The 19704-nt window shown below is 35.9% G+C and overlaps 1 protein-coding gene across 7 annotated transcripts in view; it reads left to right on the top strand.

The window, feature by feature from the left end:
- The window catches only part of LOC105493039 (kinesin associated protein 3), a 164563-nt gene that overhangs the window by 4770 nt on the left and 140089 nt on the right, over positions 1–19704 (top strand). For 2 of the 7 annotated variants that reach the window (XM_011760484.3, XM_071075471.1), the window contains exon 1: positions 6721–6981. The exons of 4 other annotated variants lie outside the window; for them this stretch is intronic. In XM_011760484.3, coding sequence (XP_011758786.1) covers positions 6950–6981 — 32 coding nt within the window. In that variant the 5' untranslated portion in view covers positions 6721–6949. Of the gene's footprint in view, positions 1–6720; positions 6982–7086; positions 7266–19704 lie in introns of those variants that run through there. One more of the 7 variants, XM_011760483.3, reaches the window with a different exon arrangement.

The following is a 19704-nucleotide window of genomic DNA, read 5'->3' as shown; positions in this document are numbered from 1 at the left end:
AAATTATTAGAGGTCCTTTGCATTTTCATATAAAATAATCAGCCTGTCAATTTGTAAACAAAAATATTGCCACTATTTGATTGAAATTATATAGAATCTATAAATTTGAGGAAAATTGATGTTCTAACAATATTGAATCATTCAATCTATAGACATGACACACTTTTACACTTTCCTAGGGCATCTTTAATTTCTGTTAGTGCTGTTTCATGGTTTTCAGTGCACAGGTCTTGAACAAATTTTGGTAGATTTATCCCTATGTATTTATCGCTCTCTGGTGATATTATCAATGGTATTTATAAATTTTATTTTTCAATTATTCATTGCTAGTATGAGTCAATGCAACTGATTTTTGTAATAACTTTGTATTCTATGATATTACTAATTCTTAGTTCTAGTAGCTTTTTATCTGTAAATCAAAATAGTTTTACTTTTCCTTTCCAACCTATATGGTTTTTCAAACACTACTGATAATATCACCTGAAACAATAAATACCTAGGGATAAATCTACCAAAACTGTTCAAATAAATGGAAAGACATCCCTTGTTTTTAGATTGAAAGACTTCATATTGTTTAAAAAAATCCATACTTGACAAAGCAATTTACACATTTAATGCTATCTTTATCAAAATACATTGGCATTCTTTTTACAGAAATATTTTTTAGAAACCCTGAAGTCCATATGGAACTCCACAAAGAACTCCAAAAAGCCAAAATGATCTTGAGAAAGAAGAAGAAAAATTGGGGCATTACATTTCCTGATTTCAATATATATTACAAAGCTATGGTAATTAAAACAGTCTTATACTGGCATAAAAAAGACATGTAGACCAATGAAACATAATAGAGAACCCAGAAGTAAACCCATATAAGTATGCTTTATTAGGGTGAAGAAGTCACTTTCTATTCTTAGATTGCTAATAGTTTTTTAAAATCATGAATTCCATCATATTAATTTTCTGCTTCTGTTGAGATGACCATATGATTTTTTACCTTTACATTGTTAATATGTGTCTTTGTTCATATGTGTTGCTATAAAGGAATACCTGAGATTATGTAATTTATAAAGAAAAGTTTATTTGGCTCATTGTTCTTCAGGCTGTACAAGAAGTATGGTGCTAGTATCTGCTTCTGGTGAGGGCTTCAGGCTGCTTCCATTCAAGGTAGAAGGGGAAAGGGAGCCAGCATGTGCAGTGATCACATGGCAAGATAGGAGGCAAGAGGTGGGGGCAATGCTAGGCTCTTTTTATCAACCAGCTCTCACAGGAACTAATAGAGCAATAACTCACTAATTACCACAAGGACAGTACAAAGTCATCCATGAGGGATCTGCCTGCATCACCCAAACATCTCCCATTAGGCCTTGTCTCCAACATTGGAGATCAAACTTTAACATAAGGTTTGGAGGGTCAAGTATGCAAACTATATAGCAATATGGCAAATTAATTATTGGATTTTCATGTGTTAAACCAACCTTGCATTCCTGGGATAAACCCCATTTGGTCATAGCATTCTTTTCATGTATTGCTGGTTTGATTTGCTAGTATTTTGTTAAATATTTTGCATATATGTTCACTAAGGATATTTGTAGCTCTTATTTTGTAATATCAGTTTCTAATTTTGGTATCAGGATAATGTTGACCTTTTAAGATTAGTTGGGAGATATGCTTTCATTTTATATTTTCAGAAAGTATGTAAATTGACATTATCTTCATTACTTGCTTGGTAGAATGCATAGTGAAGCTATTTGTGTCCAAAGTGTATTTTGTGGAAAATATTGTTATTAGGTATTCTATTTCTTTAAGAGATAAAGAGCTTTAACATTTTATCTTTGTTCGTATCACCATCTTTTTTTTTTCTTTTTTATTATACTTTAAGTTCTAGGGTACATGTGCACAATGTGCAGGTTTGTTACATATCTATACATGTGCCATGTTGGTGTGCTGCATCCATTAACTCGTCATTTGTATCAGGTATATCTCCTAATGCTATCTCTCCCCCTCCCCCCACCCCACAACAGGCCGTGATGCATGATGTTCCCCTTCCTGTGTCCAAGTGTTCTCATTCTTCAATTCCCACCTATGAGTGAGAACATGCAGTGTTTGGTTTTCTGTTCTTGCGATAGTTTGCTGAGAATGATGGTTTCCAGTTGCATCCATGTCCCTACAAAGGACACAAACTCATTCTTTTTTATGGCTGCATAGTATCCCATGGTGTATATGTGCCACATTTTCTTAATCCAGTCTGTCATTGATGGACATTTGGGTTGGTTCCAAGTCTTTGCTATTGTCTTGTCACCATCTCAATAAATATCATTCAAGGTATTGGCTTATTTCATTTAAGTCATTAAATTTATTAGTATAAAGTTCATAATTTTCAAATTATCATTTTTATACCAGTAGAATCTGAATGATGTCCCTTCTTTCATTTCAGATATTAGTAATTTGTCCTATCTTTATCTACTTATTTGTTGATATCTCTGTGCTCAGTTTATCAGTCTGGCAAAAATATAAATTAAAAATGACAAAAAATTTGAAAAGAATTAAAAAATGGTATAGAAATGGTAATTAAACATGTGAAAATATGTTCATACCATTAATAATCAGGGAAATGCAATTAAAATCAAGTGAGATAGCCCTGCACACTTATTAGAATGATGAGAGTAAACAGACAAATTAAAAAACTCCAAAATACCATGTGCTGGAAAGGATTTGGCTAAATCTGAACTCATACATTGTTGGTAGAAATGCAGAACGGCAGTCACTTTGGAAAACAGTTAGGCGGTTTTGTACAGAGTCATTCATATATTTACCATACAACTAAGTAAATGTATTCTTAGATAATTGAACAGGAGTAAAGAAAACTAATTAACACAAAAATCTGTATGTAAATTTTTTTAGTAGCTTTACTCATAGTTGCTAAAAGCTAGAAGCAACTCAAATGTCTTTCTACTAGCGAATGAATAAACTGTGGTACAGTCATACCATGGCATAGTACCTAACAATAAAAAAAAAAAAAAAAAAGGACTGAAAAACAACATAGATTGTCTTCAAATGCATTGCGCTAAATGAAAGAAACTAGATTCAAAAGGTTACAGCTCCTATGATTACATTTAGATGACATTCTGGAAAAGGTAAAATTATAGGAACAGAAAACAGATCAGTATTTACCAGAGCCTGGGGTTGTGGGGATAAGACAACTCCAGAGGAATACAAGGGAATTTTGGAGGATGACAGAACTGCTCTATATTTTGATTATGTGGGTAATTATGTGACGTACAAGTTTGTCAAAACTTAGAGAACTGTAGGCCAAGAAGAATGCATTTTAGTGTATATAAATTATGGTACAATTTAAATAAAGCATCATGCTGTATTTAATATTCTACAATTTTTCACTCAGTATCATTTTTCTAATATTCAGCAATGACATATGTAAAGTTCAAGTTCATCAACTTTCTCTGCTGCATATTATTGTATTGTGTGAATATTTCAAATGTATTCATTCATTCTCCTGCAAAAGTATTTCGTTATTGTTTTTCCATTTTTCATTTTCTACTAGTTCAATATTTCTCCAATGATATTGGAAGAAATATTGAAGTATAGAACTAGGAGTAGAATTGCTCTGGACCTTCGTGGTGAGTGTTACAGCTCTTAAAGATGGTGTGTCCAGAGTTTGTTCCTTCAGATGTTCAGATGTGTCCAGAGTTTCTGCCTTCCAGTGGGTTTGTGGTCCTGCTGACTTCAGGAGTGAAGCCGTGGACCTTCGCGGCAAGTGTTACAGCTCTTTAAAGGTGGTGCAGACCCAAAGAGTGAGCAGCAGCAAGATTTATTGTGAAGAGCGAAAGAACAAAGCTTCCACAGCATGGAAGCAGACCCAGGCAGGTTGCCGCTGCTGGCTCTGGTGGCCAGGTTTTAGTTGCTTATTTGGCCCCACCCACGTCCTGCTGATTGGTCCATTTTACAGAGTGCTGATTGGTGCATTTACAATCCTTTAGCTAGACACAGAGCGCTGATTGGTGTATTTTTACAGAGTGCTGATTGGTGCGTTTACAATCCTTTAGCTAGACACAGAGTGCTGATTGGTGCATTTACAATCCTCTAGCTAGACAGAAAAGTTCTCCAAGTCCCCATCCAACCCAGATGTCCAGCTGGCTTCGCCTGTCACTGATGGTGCTATTTGCTTGTCTGTTTAAAATGCTGACAGCCAGATCTCCTCATTGTAAAGTAACATTTCTTTCCCTTTAGAATTATCAAGAAATATGTGGGGTAAAACTTTGCCTCACTTTAAATTATTTTAAAGTAAATTAATAGGGCTTATTTGAATCCATTGTTTATTGGGGCTTGCAAAACAGTAACTATCATTATTTTTCTCCATTCCTACCAGGTATTTTTCTGTTAAGAAGAGCTTTTCCTTGTCAAAAGGAGGTGAAATCCGGTTTATTTCCAAAAGAATTAGATTAAGTGTTTCTTTCTTTTAATTACCAGTTTTCAGAGTGAAGATCTGATGTAGTAGTTGCCTCCAATGGAAGCAGGGTTCTTTTTTCCATGTTTTTCTATGTTGTTGAGTATCATTATGGATTTCATTTTTTTATTTATTTAATGTGTTAAATCAATCCCAGTAATTCCATTTGATACCCAAATTGCCTCAAATTCACCAGTGTCCTTTTTACATAATCTTATTAGTCTTTTTCTATGTCCTTACTGTCAAGCATAAAATGTTCCAGACTCATCTTGTACTTTTCCTGCCATAGACAGACAGCTTATCTAGTTCAGTCCCAGTTTCAGTTATCTATTTATTGCTCTGGTTTCCATTTCCAGCCATCTCTTTTCCTTCTGGCCTCTGGGCATTTTCTCTAGGCTTTTGTTGTTGCTGTTGTTTTTTTCAAGCTCAGATTTGCATTTTTTCAAGCTCAGGTTTGCATTTTTTCAACACCAAATATTTACTCAGTGACAACTATAGGCTGAATACAAAAGTGAACAAAATAAATTCTCTGAGCTCAAGGAGATGACTTACATTCCAAAAATCCTTCTTATATTATCTATGCTTTTTTTTTTTTTTTTTTTTTTTTTTTTTTGAGACGGAGTCTCACGCTGTTGCCCAGGCTGGAGTGCAGTGGCGCGATCTCGGCTCACTGCAAGCTCCGCCTCCCAGGTTCCCGCCATTCTCCTGCCTCAGCCTCCCGAGTAGCTGGGACTACAGGCGCCCGCCACCGCGCCCGGCTAATTTTTTGTATTTTTAGTAGAGACGGGGTTTCACTGTGGTCTCGATCTCCTGACCTTGTGATCCGCCCGCCTCGGCCTCCCAAAGTGCTGGGATTACAGGCTTGAGCCACCGCGCCCGGCCTCTATGCATTTTAATGTATATTTTTGTCTTTCAATTTTAGGTATTGTGAAGGTTTTAAAGTAATCTAGCCTGCTATATTACCGTTAAAGTTGTCATAAATGATAATTTGTAAAATTTTACATCATTTTGCAGAATTAATATTTAGAAAAACAAACAATAGGAAGTCCAGTGAGGAAGGACTTGCAGTACTCTAGGTATAAAGTGGTTAGACTATTGGTAGAAGTAAGAATGGAGAAAAAAACTGTACTACCTGAATATCTTGAAGGAAGAAAAGATAGAATTTTGTAACACTTTAGTAAGAGGGCATGATACAGAGGAAGGAGTTAAAATTAGCTTCAAATTTTCTTCCCTGGCAGAATAAAGAATGACTATAACATCTACAGAAATAGTGTTGTAGCTGGTGTGAATGGGTGGGAAGATAAAAATATATTTTGTTGGGTAAGGACTGTATTTCTATATTTAATATACCATGCAGTGCCTTAACATGGTGTTTTACACATAACGGATAATCAATAATTGCATCAACGTACTGCATTTGAAAAAAGCAGCAGAGCAACTACATGCACGTCTCGAGGCAATTGAGAAAACAGGACTAGAAGACAGTGAATAAGTGACAAGATTATAGGTGAGGAGGGGGAGTGGAGATGCTTTCTTTGCATCCCTAGAACTTGGTTTGGTGTTTGGCACACAGCCAGCCCTCAATTCACATTTATCAAATAAATGAACCTAAATCATTTGCATAGACGTAATAGCTGAACTCATGGGAATAGATCTTAAACCAGAGAACATTCAGTTATAAAAGAATCCTTCTTTCCTATGCCCTGCACTGCTCACAATTGCCTGCCTCAGAAGAAGCAATTCTAAACATACCTTGAGTTAGGGATAATTGGTGGAGTTGGAATTTCAGGAACTGTTTGTTGTTGTTGTTGTTTGTTTGTTTTGGTTGGGGAGAGGTGTATTCTAGATCTAAGACATCAAAGTGACAGACTTGCCACCTTCAAGGTAGATATTAATTATATCCATTTTGTACACGGGTCAGATTATCTCCACAAATTAGAGCTTGTAAGTGCCGTCAGTGCAATCCAGGCCGCCAAATAGAAACCTCCCTTATTAGCTAGGACTGGACTGCTCTGTAGCATTGGATAACAGGTTCTCGGATTCCCCTCCGTCCTTTCAAGCTGACCTGACAGCCCTTTCTATTCCCATCCTCAAGGGGGCGGTGACTACGGAGCCACTCCTTATTCACTGACGCTCAAATGTGCACCAAAACTTCCCTGCTCCGCTCCCCGGTGCGTCAAACTCGGAGGCCAGCGCCTCAGACTGAGCCTGCGCATATAAATGGTGCAGAGCAAGCGCATGCGTCCTGACGGCCCGGCATAGGCGACTCTGGGCGGGTCTGGGCGGCTCCAGTGTTTTGGGGCCCAGAAGCTGTGGGAGGAGCTGGAGGCTTCACCGTGGTAACCAAAGCGCCGCTGCTGCCCCGCCTTGCAGGCCTCAGGACTGTCATCACCTCTGGGTGTGAGGGTACTTTGGTCACCGTCCCCGGAAATAGCCGCGCCTGCCTCTCAGACACCCCATCCTCCCCACGCCGCTACCGCTGCCGCCATGCAAGGGGAGGACGCCAGATACCTCAAAAGGTGACGACTCCCCAAGGCTCTGTCCTACCCTCCTTGCCAGGGCCCTGAAGATGGTCTTGGGTTGGCTGTGAGATGTCACTGGGCAACGCTAGTTTAGAAGAGGGGATGGGAAGCAGGGAGAGAAGTCACCGAAAGGAGAGGGAAAAGGTGAAGCGGGGAAAAAAAGGAGAGAGTTCTGGGGGGTTTCAAGGTCCTCTGACCTGACTTGGCGGAGCCCTGACAGCATTGAAAGATGGCTTCTTCGCTGCATCACCTTATCCAGGAGGAGAGGGAGGTAGGGCAAGGTAAACCGCGTCTGTCTTTGTTTTTTTTCCCCCTCTTCCCAGACTCTCCATTTTCCCATAATAGATAAAGCCCATGAGAGCCTGGGAATGAAATCTGGTGCATCCGCCCTCGGGCCTCAGTTTGGGGTTTACTGCCATGGGGTTTTGAAATGATGAAGGAGAAGGAAGTCGTGGATTCTACCTTTTGGAAGGCTGGATTGAGATGTTGATTTCTAGTCTCTTTCTGCTTTCCTCATCTATGTCATCCATTTGACTGCCATATATTCAACATAATTTTTGTAGGACATTTCGTAATTATCAAGAGGTTTGTTCAGAAGCTTGATGACAATAAAATAGACCATCATTTCTTTTAAATATTTATAGTATCAATTACTCAAAAAATTGTAGTCTCTTGGGATTATTTGGCTGCTGGCAAATACTCAGATCATTCCTGATTGAAAAAAGATACCTCCCACTGGACCAAGAGTAAGCAGTGATCCAATAGAAAAAAATTTTAATTCAGTACTGATTCAGTAAATACCCTGGAAAAGTCACATGTATTCCTTCCTTTGGGCACAGTTTCCTCATCTGAAAATGGGACAGGTATTAACTTCTGAGAGATACGAGGACGAAAGATGAAAATACTTTTAAAAAATGAAACATGAATGTAAGGTGGTGGTATTATTTGAAGTCATAATTCACTTGTACTGAATATTTTTATTCTGGCTTGGCTGAGCTCTCATCATCACAGAAAGATCTTCCAAGTGTTAGTAGACTCATAAAAGGGATTCAAACAATTTTTTAATAAATAATCAACTATATTGTCCTTGCAAGACAGGCATGTATTGCCTGTCTTTATCATTTTATATAAATATATCTGAAACTGGCAAATAGCCGGACTTTATAAGTAAAAATTTTTAAATGAATATATAAGCTTACATCAGTGTTTATTTCCTCACTGAATTTTACTTAACGTTGGTTTTTAAAATACCTTTGTTAAAAATTTTGTGACACAAGAAAATAAATTGTCTTTTAACTTTAAATTCAAAATTGTTCTGGAACAAAGAGCCGCTGTTATACCATTAGCTGATTTTCATGTAATATATTTGTGTCAGAGGTAGTTATTCTTAACATTATGGTACTAGTATGGACACTCAGGCATACTGTGACATATAATTCTCAACGCATTGTTTGCTTTTAAACACATACTATCTAGAGTTCCAAAATTAAAACTGAGCCAGTCAATGAAATGTTTGAAGTAAAATGAGATTAGAATCTGGAATGGTTGAAAAATGCATTTCTCAATTTCATCTAATTTTTACTATAAATAAGAAAAAGTTTGAATCGTCTGCTTTCAGACTAGAAATATATAGGAGACATGTATTCATACAGGCCTGATGGAAAATATTTATGATGTCCAATAGAACCTTCCATTTTAATTATTGTTTTTTGACCATGATTACATATATTCTTTAACAATATTTTTACTTTTATATTTTGTTTTTCACAAGACAGCAGATAGCAGTATATTTTCCATCCCTTCCTACCTGAATAATTCCATATTCTGGTCTTACAAAAATAATTTTTTTTGGATCCCTATGTGTTTTGGTGTTTGATTCTTACATGCCCTTCCCTTTTTCTGGAACTTGTCCTGTTCTTTGCCCAGCTAATTCCTCATCTTTCGTGTTTTGATATAAATACTACTTTTTCCAGAAGGCTTTCCTGAACTTCCCTTTCCCCCCTCACAATCCAGGTCAGGTATACCTGTTAGGGTCTCATGATACTTAATACCTTGTTTTTCTCTAATCTTACTACTTTATATTTCCTTCCGGTTTATAAACTTCATAAAGGTAAGGTACTATGTCTATCTTACTTCCCATTGTGTCCCCAGCACTCAGCAAGGTGCCTGAAACATAGATTATTAAGTAAAGTCAGAGTAAGACTAGAAAGAAATGTGGGCCAAATCATATGGGGCTTATGAGCTTTAGTAAAGAGTTGAGAGTTTATTATGAGTGCATTGGGGAACTACTGAAGTATATTAAAAGTGAACAACATTTGTTCATTCATTCAATAGTTGAGATTCTACTATGTAAAAGTCATTGAGCCAAGTGATAAAACATATTTGGCAAATTAAACAAGTATATCCCCTGCCTTCATGGCATTTACACTCTAGCAAGTAATACAGACTTTAAAACATACTGATATTTATTGTATTTATACATGCTATATGAAAAAAAGTATGTGGGCTTTTGTGTCAAGCTTTTCTCACATAGTATATCAAGGTCCATCTGTGTTGTAGCATGTATCAGTACTTCATTCCTTTATATAGTTGCATAATATTTGCTGTGGTTTGGATATAGTTTGTTTCCACCAACACTCACGTTAGAACTTGGTCCCCCAGTGTGGCAGTGTTGGGAGTTGGAGCCTGGGAGGTGTTTCAGTTTTTGGGGTGGATCCCTCATGAATGGCTTGGTGATGTTCTTGCCGGAGTGAGTGAATTCTTGCTCTAGTGAGACTGGATTAGTTCTCTTGGGAGTGGATTAGTTCCCTCTAGAGTTGGTTGTTATAAAGCCAGGAAGACCCTCGGGTATTCTCTCTTCTCTCTTCCTCTTTGATTTTGTCCACTGTGTTACAATGAAGCACAAAGCCCTCACTAGAAGCCAGGGTCATGCCCTTGAACTTCCCAGCCTGCAGAACTATAAGCTAAATAAACCCCTTTTCCTTATAAATTACCTAGTCTCAGGTAATCTGTTATAGCAACATAAAATTGACTAATTCAGTATTCCATTTTATGGATATACCACATTTTGTTTATTTATTACTCATCTCGTGATGGACGTTTGGGTTGTTTCTACCTATTGGCTATTGGGAATAAAGCTGTTGTGAACTTTACTGTACAAGTTTTTGTTTGAACACCTGTTTTCTATATTCTGGTGTATACCTAGGCCTGGAATTGCTAGAGCATATGGTAATTCTATGTTTAACTCATTGAGGAACCACTAAAATGTCTTCCCTAGTGACTGCACCATTTTACATTCCCACCAGCAATGTATAAGAATTCCAGTTTTTGCATATCCTCACTAACACTTGTTATTTTCTGTTCTATAATTATTACTGTACTAGTGGATATCAAATGGTATCTTACTTTGGAATTGATTTGCCTTTCCCTAATTGCTAATGACATTGAGCTTTTCATGTGCTTCTTGGCCATTTGTCTTTCTTCTTTGGGAAAAGGAGTTCTTTATAATAGAACCTTGTCAGATACATGATTTACAGATACTTTGTCCCATTCTGTGGGTTTTCTTCACACTTTCTTGGTATGTAAAACTTTCATATGCAAACATTTTTAATTTTGGTGAAGTCTAATTTATTCTTTTGTTGCTCATGACTTTTGGCATCATTATTTAAGAAACCACTGCTAAATCCAAGGTCATGAAGGTTTGTCCTTCTGTTTTCTTCTAAGAGTTTTACAGTTTTAGCTCTTAAATTTAATATCTTTGATCCATCTTGAGTTAGTTTTTGTCTATGGTGTATGGTAAGGGTCCATCTTCATTCTTTTATATGTGACTATGGTGTATGGTAAGGGTCCATCTTCATTCTTTTATATGTGACTATGGTGTATGGTAAGGGTCCATCTTCATTCTTTTATATGTGACTCTCTAGTTGTTCTGACATCATTTGTCAGAACAAATGTCAGAAAAGAACAGTAGACTGTTGTTTTCCTCCATGAATGGTTTGGGCAATTTTTTTGAAAATTAAATGACCAAAAATGTTGGGGTTTATTCCTGCACTCTCAATTATATTTCATTTATCTGTCTGTCCATGTGTTAGTACCTCACTGTTTTGATTACTGAAGCTTTGTAGTGAGTTTTGAAATCCAGAAGTGTGAGTCCTCCAACTTTGTTGTTCTGTTTCAGCTATTTAGGGTTCCTTGTATTTCTATTTGAATTTTAGGGTTGACTTTTCCATTTCTGCAAAAAAAAAAAAAAAAAACGATTGAGACTTTTGGAATGTAATGGATCTGTAGATCACTTTGGGGAATATTGCCATCTTAGCAATATTAAGTCCTTCAGTGCAGGAACATGTGATTTCATTTAGTTCATATTAATTTCTTTCAGCAACTTTTTGTTGTTTTCAGTATACAGTTGTTCCTTGGTTACATTTATTACTGAGTATTTTATTCTTTTTGATAGTATTGGAAATGAAATTTTCTAAATTTCCTTTGCATATTTTTCAGCTCCAATATATAGAAAAACAGTGGATTTTTTTGGTGTGTTCTGTTCTATTCTCTGACTATGCTGAATTTGTTTATTAGCTCTAGCCAGTTTTTTGTGCCACTTTTACAATTTTCTATACATAAGATTATGTCTTCTACAGATAGAGATAACTTTACTTCTTCTTTTTCAATCTGGATGCCTTTTTTTCCCCCATGCCTCATTGCTCTGGCTAGAATTTCCAGTACTATGTTGAATAGAAGTCAGGAAAGTGGATAAACATTCTTGTCTTGTTCCTGATCTTAGGGGGAAAGCTTTCATTCTTTCACCATTGAATATGACATTGGCTGTAGATTTTTCATATATGCCCTTTATTATGTTAAGGGACTTCGATTCCTAATTTATCAAGTACTTTTATCATAAAAGGATGTTGGGTTTTCTCAGATGCTTTTTCTGCATCAATTGAGATAATCATGTACTTTTTTGCTTCATTCCATTAATGTGGTGTATTACATTGAAATGCCCGTGTGGCCATGTTGTGTGGTCCTTTTGATATACTTCTGGATTCTGTTTGCTAGTATTTTGAGGATTTTCACATGTATATTCATAAAGGATATTGGTCTGTAGGTTTTCCTGTAGTGTCTTTGTCTTGCTTTGGTATCGGGGTAATGGTGGCCTCATGGAATGAATTAGGAAGTGTTTCCTCTACTGTTAATATATTTTGGAAGAGTTCCAGGGTTTTTTATGTTAATTTGTCTTTAAATGCTTAGTAGAATTCACCAGTGAGGCCATCTGGTACTGGACTATTCTTTGTTGAAAGGTTTATGATTACTGATTCAATCACCTTACCTCTAGTTCTGTTCAGATTTTCTATGTGTTTTGAGTCAGTTTTGGTAGTTTGTGTGTTTCTAGGAATTACTCTTTTTCATGTAGGTTATCCAATTTGTTGGTGTTCATATTATTCTTTTGTAATTTTTTAATCATCAAAAGAGCAGCAGTAATGTCCCACTTTCATTTCTGATTTTAGTAATTTGAGTCTCTTCTTTTCTTTTTTAATCAGTCTAACAAAGTTTTCCAAAAATGTTTGTTGATCTTTTCAAAGAACTAACCTTTGTTTTCATTTTCTCTGTTATTTTTCTAGTCGCTATTTCTTTTATTGCTGCTTTCTATTATTTCCTTCTGCTAGCTTGGGGTTTTGTTTGCTCTTCTTTTTCTAGCCCCTTAAGGTGTAAAATTAAGTTAATTCAAAATCCTTTATTATTTTTTTAAATAGAGCGTCAGTATAGAGTGTCTTACTGTGGATATCTTTGAATTTCTGAGTTTATCTTTGAATTTCATTGAGCTTCCTGGATGTGTACATTTGTCTTTGGTCTAATTTGGGAAGTTTTTGACTGTTTTTTCCCAGTATTCTCTATGCTCCTTTCTTCCTCTCCTTTCATACCCTCATTATGCATATGTTGGTATACTAGATGGTGTTCCATAAGTCTCTTAGGTTCTGTTTTTCTTCATTCTGTTTTCTTTCTGTGCTTCAAAATGGACAGTTTCATTTGACATATCTTCAAGTTTGCTGATTCTTTTCTCTCTCTGCTCAGATCTGCTGTTAAAAACCCTGTAGTGATTTTTTTATTTCAGTTATTGTACTTTTCAGCTCTAGTATTTTTATTTGGATCCTTATGATAATGTATTTTTAAACTATTTATTTGTTGAGACATTGTGTTTCTGCTTTTTCTTAGTTCTTTGCACTGGTTTCTTTTTGCTCTTTGAACATGTTTAAGACAGTTGATTTAAAGTCTTTGATAAGTCCAGTGTTTGTGCTGTAGCATGGACAGTTTCTGTTAATTTTTTTTATTCTGAGAATGAGCCATAGTTTCTTGTTTCTTTGCATGTTTCATATTTTTTTGTTGAAAACTGGGTATTTTGAATATTATGATGGCCAAAGAAAGAAAAGAAAAAAATACTCTTTGTGTCTTTGTAGGTTGACTCAGTGTTTGGATATGCCTTCAACACTTAGTCAGGCAATTTACAGTTTTACCTTAGCCTTCATTTGCTGCTTGCACAGAGCCTAAAGACCAGCCAGAGGTAAAATCTTGTGGTCTTACCAGGTTTTTTCTGGGTATGTATTCTGCCCTGACCATACTCATGGATTTCTAGATTTCTCTTTATGTGCAATAGCCTTTCAAAGCATCTATTCCCCCAAAATGTCTGACTCCCTGGACTTTCCTCTTAGGCTTTCAGCATGTTTTGTTTGACCCCGCTATTACTATTTATCCCAGGGGTCAGCAGCTTGTATGCTTGGCTTTCACTGATTTCAGTGACTGCATAGCTACACTATCCTGATAAGAGTTTAAAATCAGTCAAAACAAAGGAAAGCCCCTTGCAGCAGACCTCAAAGGAAACCCCAGTCAGTTGCAAAACAGTCAGACAAAATTCCTTGGGTGCAAGGTCCACATAACTCCTCTAGAACCAAGTATTAACAGTGGGAACGTGGGCTGCCATATTTAAGACTGCCACTGTGCTTGAGAGTGGGGTGGATGTCTAGTGTAAGTGAAAAGACCATAATGATCGCCTACCCTGTTTCTGTAACCTTTCTTCTGATTAAACATTCACTTGGTAGCTACAAACCTTTGACTATCTTCCAGAGTTCTGATGAGGTTGATTGTGATAGTTTTTTTGCCAAGCTTTTCAGTGCTTCTGGGGAGTGCCAGCCTCTAGAGGTCCCTACTCTCGCCATTTCACTATTGTCACTTAACCATTATCTTTTCATATATTGCTTCTGTCCCCATTCTCTCTCACCTTTTTTCTGGGACTTCAAGTACATATACTAGACCTACTCAGTATGCATTGCTGAATTATACTTTTGCTTGTATTTTATGCCTTTTTGTCTCTATGTTTTATTTTGGTTGTTTTCTTCTGACTTATATTTTATACCACAGATTATCTCCTTACCTGTGTCTAATCTGCTATTAAATATATTTATTTATTTATTATTCTTAATTTTGGTTATTGCATTTTTAGTTCTAGAAATTTAAAAAAAATATCTAGTTTTTTCTGAAAATGACTATTCTTTGAGTATCATATATAGGAATATAAATGTTTAAATCATCATTTGAGGCCTCAGATGATCTCTTTTTCCAGAGAAGATTATATTTTGTTTATGATGGTAAGAACTACTGAAAATTCAGGGTCACCTTAATTAGTTCTCAGAGATTCAACTACATTAAACTGGGCTTTTTAGTCTTGTTGGTGACCGATCTGCATCTGTTTCACAGTTACTCCTAGGAGGTAATCCTCCTGTTTCCAGCTTAAAGCTTGGAGCTTTATCAGAGCCACTGTTCAGAGCACTCCAGAATCCACTTTTTGTGTCTCTAGCCTCATGTGATTATTAAAAGATTTCCAACCTCTCAGCCCTCTCTTTTCAGTTAGCATATACCTCTAGGGAAAAGTAGCATTGAATTCAAGATTTACCTCTCTTCATTTTCTTTTTCTCCTGGATCTTAGCACTGTAATTTTTTCTGCCTTTTTAGTTCTTTTATGGCCTCAAACAGATACACACGTATGTGTTTTTGCCCTCAGCTTTTAAGATTTTCTTAGAAGGTGTGTTGGTTTGAATTACCTTAATCCTCTAATTCTCCATTACCAAGTCTAATGTTAGTAATAGAAATATAAAACTTGTTTTGGTTTTACCAATATGAAAACCATCAGGAATTGTAAATATTTGAGTACACATAAGAGGTTATTCCCCTCTTAATTTTTTAAAAATACATATGACTTGAAAGCAAAAATTACGAAATTTTTGCGTGGGTTTATAAGGTAAGTACACATAATGCATATGACAGCTATAACATAAAGAATGGCGGGGGAGGTGTAGGCAATAGACCTACAATTTGTGAAGTAGCACAGCATTGACTCTTAAATACCTTGTGAAAAAAAAGGTAACCAAAACATTGTTCTTCCTAAAGCAACCACCAAAACCAATTTTTTTAAGTATAGCGAAAACATCTACACAAAATGGAATTAAAAAAATAATAATTCACAAGGCTATTAGGAAAATAATCAAAGTATAGAGGGCCCAAACAGGAAATAAAAATGAAATGATAGATCTGAATCTAAGTATGTCAGTAATTGCGTTAAATGATCCAAAACAGTAATGTCCAATAGAACTTTCTTCACTGATGGAAATGTCTTACAGCTGCATCATCAAATACATAGCTACTGGCTGTATGGCTAATGAACACTTTGAATGTGGTTGGTACAGCTAAGGAATTGCATTTTTAATTATTTTTAAAATACAATGTATTTAAATTTAATTTTAAATAGACCCATGTAGCTAGTGACTATTGTATCAGACAGAATAGGTTTTAACGTTCCAATGGAAAGGCAGGGATTACCAATATTTCTTTTAAAAAGAAAAAAGAAAAGCAAGACCCAACTATCTGTCATACCTGAAAAATATAGTTTTAAGTATGAACATGGTAAGTTAATGGTAAATGCATGCAATCAAACAGTAAGCCTAAGAATGCTAGAATGACCATGTTCATGTCAGATAAAATAGACTTTAAGAAAAAGTATACTGTAAAAACTATAGAGGAGTATTTCATACTGATAAAATCTGCTACATCCAGACAGTTTTAAAGTCAAATCCTAATAAAATTTTCGGGAAGCAGATGCTTCCAATTATGTACAACTCTTCCAAGAAGTCTAGAAAGTAAGGATACTCCTCAACTAATTTATATTAAGATTTTAGAATAATCTCCATATGAAAGTCAGAAAAAGGACATTAGAAAGGAAAATTGCAGGCTCAATGAGCAAGGATGCAAATTTAATCCAACAGTGTTTTAAGACAGCATTAACAAGTTGTGCTTATTCTAAGACTATGAGTATGGTTTTATGTATTTAATGAATTTGATGTAGTATATTTATGAATTATTTGATGACATTCACTACACATTCATGATTTAAGGAAAAAACTAAAGCCATAAATAAAAGGGAATTGTGATATAAACATACTAAATGAGGAAACTAGCCAGGTGTGGTGGCTCATGCCTGTCATCCCAGCACTTTGGGAGGCTGAGGCTGGTGGATCACTTGAGCCCAGGAGTTCAAGACCAGCCTGGGCAATATGGTGAAACCTCATCTCGATAAAAAATGCAAAACTTAGCTGGGCATGGTGGTGCATGCCTGTAGTCCCAGCTACTTGGAAGGCTGAGGTGGGAGGATTGCCTGAGCCTGGGAGGCAAGGCTGCAGTGAGCTGTGATCACACCACTGCTCTTCAGCCTGGGTGACAGAGTGAGACCCTTTATCAAAAGATAAAATAATAAATGAGGAAACTTTAGAAGCATTTCCCTTAACATTAAGGATGATCCAAGGATAGTTATGTAACTACCTCAACATTTCACCAGGGGTCCTAAACAGGTAGTAAGATAAGAAATAGGAAAGGTATAAAGATAGCAAGAGAAGAAATGAAACTGATACTATTCACAAATTATGTATTAATCTGTAGAGAAAACCTAAAATAATGTTCAAGCTATTGACATTAATATCAAGGTGTTAAACAACAGTTGCAGAATATAACATCTCTATACCTCACACACCCAAATTGAATTTTGATATAGTTGGTTAAATATTGTTAGCAAAAAAGTTATTTACAAATACAAATAAAAATATAAGGTACTTGGGAATAAACCTAATAATAAATGATGGGCATCACCTTTCTATTTATATTATTTCATTAAAAGAAAATTAAATCTTAAGTAGATATATCATTTTCATGGATAGATGCCTTAATCTGAAAATTCATAATGTCAATCATCCCAAGAGGGATTTTACTGAATTTGAAACACAATTTTAAATTTTTAAGTGGATGAGCAAAGGTCCCGCAATACTGAGAAAAATATGGAAGAGCCAGGTTGGGAACACTTCCCTCAGGTATTACCGTAAAAATAGCTCGGTAAACCAACTGAATAAAATGAAAAGCCTAGAAATAGACACACATGTGATATAATCGACTCTGGATTATTCTTGCCCACTACAGGGAAAAAACCAACTCACTGTGACAGCAGTATTGCAGTAGAGTTTAATGATTGCGTGGGTAGCCAATCAGCAGGGTGGGAGTATTACTCATACAAGCCTCCCATAAAACTTGAAAGTTAGGGTTTTTCAAGGACAGTTTGGAGGGCAGGGGGCTAGGAAACGGGAGATACTGATTGATTTACTTGGGGATGATATTGCAGCAGGTTTAAGCTATCTTCTTGTGCTGCGTCAGTTCCTGGATGGGGATCACAGAACCAGCTGAATTAGTTCAGTGGGCTGAGTCACAAGTCCAGGTGGAGTCCGTCAGTGGCCAGAATACAAAAGTCTGAAAAATACCTTCAAAGACTAATCTTAGGTTTTGACAATAGTGTTGTTATCTATCAAAGCAATTGGGGAAAATACAAATCTTGTGACCTTTGGAACAGTAGATTGTTAAGAAAGGCAGACTAGGGAACAATGGCTGGTTATCGTTTAACTGCACCTACTGGCTTAGCAGAATTTAAGCCCCTCCCGTAATTCTAATCGTGTGGCCTTTCATTGGTCTTACAAAGGTGGTTTCAGGGCTAGTTTTGGGAAGGGGTTGTTATTTTTGTTTTAGAGTCCGACAGAGGCAGGTAGCATGTGAGGTCAGAAGCAAGATGGAGTAAGGTTAGATTTCTCTCACTGTTATAATTTTTGCAAAGGTGGTTTCATTGCCATTTTTGCAAAGAGGTAACATTGCCAACCAATGGTAAAAAAAAAAAAAAAGACTAAATTTTTATTTCTAAGCTGTAAATCACAATGTATCAGTGGGTTGTGAATAGGATAGAGTGCTTTTCACATGATAAGAATAGGCATGATTTCCTGAATTTTTTGTTTGATTTATGTGTGTAGTAGGTACATACTGGTTCCAGATGAAAAATGTGCTTGACTATGACTTGTACCAAAAAATAAAAATAAAAAACAAAAAAGTTTAAAAGACACAGCAAAACCTGCTGATACAATTGGTTGTTTCTATGGAAAGAAGTTAAAATTTATCCCCACAAAATACAAAAATAATATATAGATAAAGACAAAAATGTGAAAACTTTAAATATTTAGAACATGGAGGAAATTGATGACCTTGACCAGAGCTTTTTTGGTAGAGTAGGAGTAGGGTTTAGAGCCAAAGTCTAATTGGAATGGGTTCACATGTGAGTAGACTAATTAGAATAACTATCAAAACAAAAGAAGTTTTGTAAGCCTTGGGTCTGTTTTTTTAAAAAAATGAAAAAATGAAACACAAAAGGAGTTTTGTAACAGTGAAAAGCAGTGTTAATAGAATTAATATCAAGGTGTTAAGCAACAGTGCATTAAGCAATGTAAGGTTTGGGGGGTTGGGTTTCTTTTTTTTTTTGCCTTTTAACCTGAGACATTTTCATATGTTTATTTGTGGATGGGAATGGACTACTAAATAATTACTGAAGGGTGCCTTTGAGTAGGCAAGAAAGGATTATATTTGGTTAGGGTCATTATTTTTTGCCTCTTTGCCCTAGACAATTCTAGTTTTCAGCTTTTCCTCCCCCACACCCCCCTCAACCCATCTGACTTAGCATTTGTCCCAGTTTTTATAAATGTTATGGAGGTATCATTAGTAATTACATTAAAATAAGCTGGGATGGAGGATTTGGTAGATTTCCACTTTGTACTTCCAGCTTCTGTTAGTGTCTTGTCTAGTAGTATATGAGACATACGAGCATTGAATAGAGTTCCCCATTAAGCAGCCTATTGTGCCATACCCATGCTGTAAACTATGGAAATGCATACATATGCTCTGACAGTTGGTAGGGTCATTTGGAATTGTGGACACTTATATATTGGGTATTTTTCAAGTAGATGCAGGAAATAGATGCATAACAATCCTGCCAGAGAGCATATGGAGAGTAGACCAAACACTTCCTACAATGGCTATGTTATTGGCTGTATGGTATAAATCTACAACTGTTTTTTAATTTTATTATTTGATACAATTTTATTTTGCAGTAAATCCTTTTGAAAGGAATAATTTTTTTAAAGTATCTATGTAATGAAAAGTTAAGGACTGCATTTTTGGTTTCTCAAGAAAATTGATAATGAATGGGTGGCAACACAAAGTTCATCAGCATTTATTATCTTTCTTAAGGATCACAATAATATCTCTAACCACAGGAAATCTAGGAACATAAGGATGTACTTCAGAAGTTAATAATTAAGAACA

Source organism: Macaca nemestrina, chromosome 1 (assembly GCF_043159975.1).
Source record: "Macaca nemestrina isolate mMacNem1 chromosome 1, mMacNem.hap1, whole genome shotgun sequence".
Classification (NCBI taxonomy): domain Eukaryota; kingdom Metazoa; phylum Chordata; class Mammalia; order Primates; family Cercopithecidae; genus Macaca; species Macaca nemestrina.
This window is presented reverse-complemented; position numbering and strand designations above follow the sequence as displayed.